This window comes from Sinocyclocheilus rhinocerous, unplaced genomic scaffold (assembly GCF_001515625.1).
Source record: "Sinocyclocheilus rhinocerous isolate Xijiao unplaced genomic scaffold, SAMN03320098_v1.1 scaffold14592, whole genome shotgun sequence".
Classification (NCBI taxonomy): domain Eukaryota; kingdom Metazoa; phylum Chordata; class Actinopteri; order Cypriniformes; family Cyprinidae; genus Sinocyclocheilus; species Sinocyclocheilus rhinocerous.
In genome coordinates, this window is record NW_015635229.1 from 163 (window position 1) to 4,320 (window position 4,158).

The 4,158-nt window shown below is 39.7% G+C and overlaps 1 protein-coding gene across 1 annotated transcript; it reads right to left on the bottom strand.

Moving 5' to 3' along the window:
• Nucleotides 1–271: 271 nt before the first annotated feature.
• On the bottom strand, nucleotides 272–3,589 carry LOC107746767 (stonustoxin subunit alpha-like; the record flags this gene model as incomplete). Its single annotated transcript, XM_016561059.1, has 4 exons — nucleotides 272–347; nucleotides 1,503–1,581; nucleotides 1,819–2,397; nucleotides 2,453–3,589. Coding segments are annotated over 4 exons (1,871 nt in total), but the record flags the coding sequence as incomplete, so codon positions are not given.
• Between the last annotated feature and the right edge of the window lie 569 nt (nucleotides 3,590–4,158).

Here is a 4,158-nt window from a genome sequence, read left to right on the forward strand (position 1 = left end):
CAGTCAAACACAGAGAAAGCATTTTGTTAGCCACAATCCATTTCAAAATTCAAACTTCAAGAAAAATATTACAGAAAATGAACAAGAATGCTTTATCCATCTGGAAATGATTTGATTTCAACTTCTTAGTTGAGTAAACTTGCTGGAAAACAGTTTCACACTCATTTAATCTCACTCAGTCTCTCTCTCTCTGTGTGTGTGTGTGTGTGCTAGAAACTTGTAGTAAAGCAGTGTTTCCCATCCCTGTTCCTGGAGCCCCAGCACTGCACATTTAGCATGTCTCTTTGGCTTTGTTCAGACGGTCAGCAAAATTCACATTGCGCTTTGGAGAAGCATTTGGTTCAGAACTACAAACACAAATAAAAAGTGTTTAAAAACTACAGAAATGGCAGATATCCGAGGCCAACATTTAGACGTCTGTTAACAGGGACCTTCCGTTCCGGGTCGCTGCTCGTGTGGCTGACAGGTTGGCGCATGGAGTAGCATATTTTTTTATAGCTTTTAACTTGTTTATTTGTTGTTGTTTTTGAATACCGACTGCACTTATTGGATTTTATTCAGACAGATCATGTTACACGGAGAGGCCATTTACAATTTGGCTGCATAAACGCAGATTTAGCATGGCTACATGGGCGTTCTTGTAGAAGATATTTATTAACCAAAATATGAATTAATCAAGTATAACCAATATGAATATAGCCATGTTTGTAATCTACTATTATGATAATGTGTTCCCTGTATGCAAGGAGGCCTGCAGGAGAGTTTAATGTGTATAATCAAGTTATTCTACTAATATGATCATATGTTTCCTGCAGGAGAGTAAAATGTGTACATTGTATGGGGGTAGAAGGACTGTGTATGAAATGTTGAACACACCTTGAGGAAAAACTATATAAAGAGTGTGCAGACACAGACTCGACAGATTCTCTGCAGAGTCTCTCGACTTCATTATCTCTGATAATAAAGTCTATCTTCTGGCATCAAAACCTCAAGTCTTTGAATCGAATCGAAACAATAGATCCTTTTGGGGCTATTCACACTAGGCGCGAACATTCGCGCCGCGAAAAAGTGTTGATTTTTTTTCTCCATCCTATGTGTTGATTTTGTTTCCCGACGATCACGTGGCCAGAGCAGCTGCTGTTGCACAAAAAGTGCTGTTTCGAAAACCAGTGTAAATGTAAACAAATATAGAACAAGAGTATCCCGCAAGAGAGAAGAGTGGATGCTGAGCTCTTGTTATCATTGGTATCTGAGAAAAGATTTATTTTAGCGCTCGGTAGAATTTTGAAAATGCACTACATATCTAGTAGTCCAGCTTCTCTCCCCAATGAGCATCTACCATTAGTTTAGCTGCACCCTACACTTGGGTAAAAATTACATTTTAATTTTACAGATGTTGATAGATGAACTCGAGCCTCCTTTGGACTCATGGCAGGTCAATTGAGGTAAAACAACAAAGTGTGATAACAAAGCTGCTCAACATCTGTGTTATTATATGGAACCCTGTTGGTATACATGTGTCAGCTAGAAAAGAACCAGAGAGAGGGCACACACGTATACTGGTGTCTGGCAGTTGAGCCTCTTAGATTTTAAAACGGTGGTGGTGAGAATAGTGGACAGGTGACAGTAATAATTCAGAGAAAGATACTCCACAGCAGAGGAATGAATATGCTGCTGTGTGAAAAGTACAGTTCGGTAGTCACACCTGTTAAATACAGTCCCAAACAATTCTAAATGTTGATTGTTTGAACGAAGCAAATGTTTTGAGGAAATTTTTAAAACGCAAGAAAGTATTCATAAAATGCAGATGACACTTACTTAAAGAGAGTGTAGGACTGACAGTCTCACTGGCTTCACTCACTCCCACTTTACCCACTATCCTGTAGCGGATCAGGTACTGCTTTCCAGACACCAGTTCAGTCAGCGTGAAGTCATCTTCAGCTGTGTCTATGACAAGCCACTGTTCCTCAGCTCCAGAATCTGCTTTCACCTGCTTGTACTCCACTCTGTGCTTCACTGTTTCTCCAGTTGGGGACTTCTGCAGTTTCAGGGACACAGTTTGGTCCAGAACATTCTTCACTATTGGTGTGGGTGGCTTGGACACTGGCTGGAACTGTGTATTTGTCAGATTCCCTTTTTCATACAGATAGATCGAGGAGCCTGGACTGGAGGAATCAGAGATTGCAGAAATAATGAAGCGCATTCTCGTTTCATCTTTATTGGCCTCTGAAAAACTTCTGAAGTGAGATACGTTTTCTCTCATTTTTGAAGTGAAATCATGAGGGTTGAATGATTTTTGGACAGAAGATGTCAGGGTAAACTTGTTTACCTCATCTAACTCTTTAAAGGGGTCAGATTTTAGAAACTCATTCAGGGTTGAAAGATATGGGTCTTTGTATTTCAGAGAATTTTAGAAATTCTGTCAGGGTTGAAAGATATGGGTCTTTATATTTTAGAGACGTGAAGGTCAAGCACAATACTACATCAATATCAGGATGAAGAAGGATGCCACTGAGCCCGTCTGAATCTTCAATGTTGATCTCATTCAGTGTCTTGCTGTGATTATTCAATAAGTAAAGCTCAGACTTTGCATCATCTAACCATTGGTTAAGTAAGTTAGCATTAAAAGGGGAGCTGCTGTGTATCCTCAGGGTGTCTTCCAGGGATTGTTCCTCCATACCTCCTCCTCGAATGGCAGGCAAGACCCTGGCCAGTTCTTTCTGGAGCACCATCGTGTAAATGCTAAATGTATCCTGAAATGAGTGCAACCTTGCTTTAATGTCACTGAAAACATTTACCTCTGTTCTTCTGGACAGGTCATTGCATGTCCTCTCTACCTCCCTCAGCTCCTCCATCATATCTTCAGTGTTGGCAATCAAACTTGTGCTGATTTCTCTCTCCAACCGAGCTGCTTTTGTATCCAGTAAACTTAGAGGATAGAGCCAGACTTTTATTGGCACTGCATTCTCTGGATTTTCCTTCAGCAGAGTGGGGAGCTTCTTGTACACCTCTAGGGCCTCCATGTACGTGGTGGGATTCTGCTCGAGATGGACATCACCATGAAAGGTGCAGGTGATATTCTCAGCCTTTTTATTATCCTCATCTGTCATTTTTACAGGTCCTTCTCCCTCAATGGAAAATTTAGGGAACTTCTTGACCATGACATTCAGTTCTCCCTCAATTTCCTGCTTGTTTTCATCTCCTGCAAATGAGCGATCAAACACCATGAAGGCCTGAGCTCCATACAGCAGAGCCGTGACCACGTGAGTTGCAGTTTTCTGCTCAAACACCTGAGGGTAGGTGATCTGGCCCAGCTGAGTCATAGTGAGTTGATCGAATCTTGAGGTTTCACTGTAATGCATTGTTACTCTGGACTGTTGGTTGGAGGATTTGGTGTTACACAGGTACTTGGCAGATCCTCCCACCTCCACCAGCCCCCCCAAAAAGCTGGCCTTCAGTGAAGCACTTACATTCAGGAGACTGGACTTACTAGAGAGAGAGTCAGAGCTACTGAACTTCAAATCTGTCATGAGCTGTGGATGAGTGTCCAAACCTTCACTCAGTGATTTCCTATCCCACAGAGTAACACCTGAAATGAGAAATGGTTATAACAGCTACAGTATGTATGAGGATACAATGTACAACTGAACTAAAAATGCATCCTGTATCTGTAAGGCAATTTTAAACTAATTTAATATTTGTGTGCTTAATTTTATTGTGTCTCAAATTTACTACATAAGTATGTTTGGTAACACTTTATAATAACTTTCATTAATAAGTAATTAACAACCAATATATAATGCTTAACAGATCATTAGTTAATATATAGTCATATAGCTACAAATATGAGATAATGTGCATGTAAACGTACTCATTGAACATTACTTAATGATTAACAGATCATTAGTTTACATAATTCAAAACACTTATGTTATGCTTACATTAAATGTTATTAAACTTTCAACTCTTATATGATCATACACTAAAAATGTACTGATTAACAGCTTTATTTATTAATGCACACTTGAATGCTTACAAATGTTATTAAACTGGTTGTTTAAACTGATTAAAATTATTGATATATCATCTAATGCAGTAGTTCGCAACCACGTTCCTGGAGCCCTCCAACACTGGGCATTTTTTATGTCTCCTTAATCA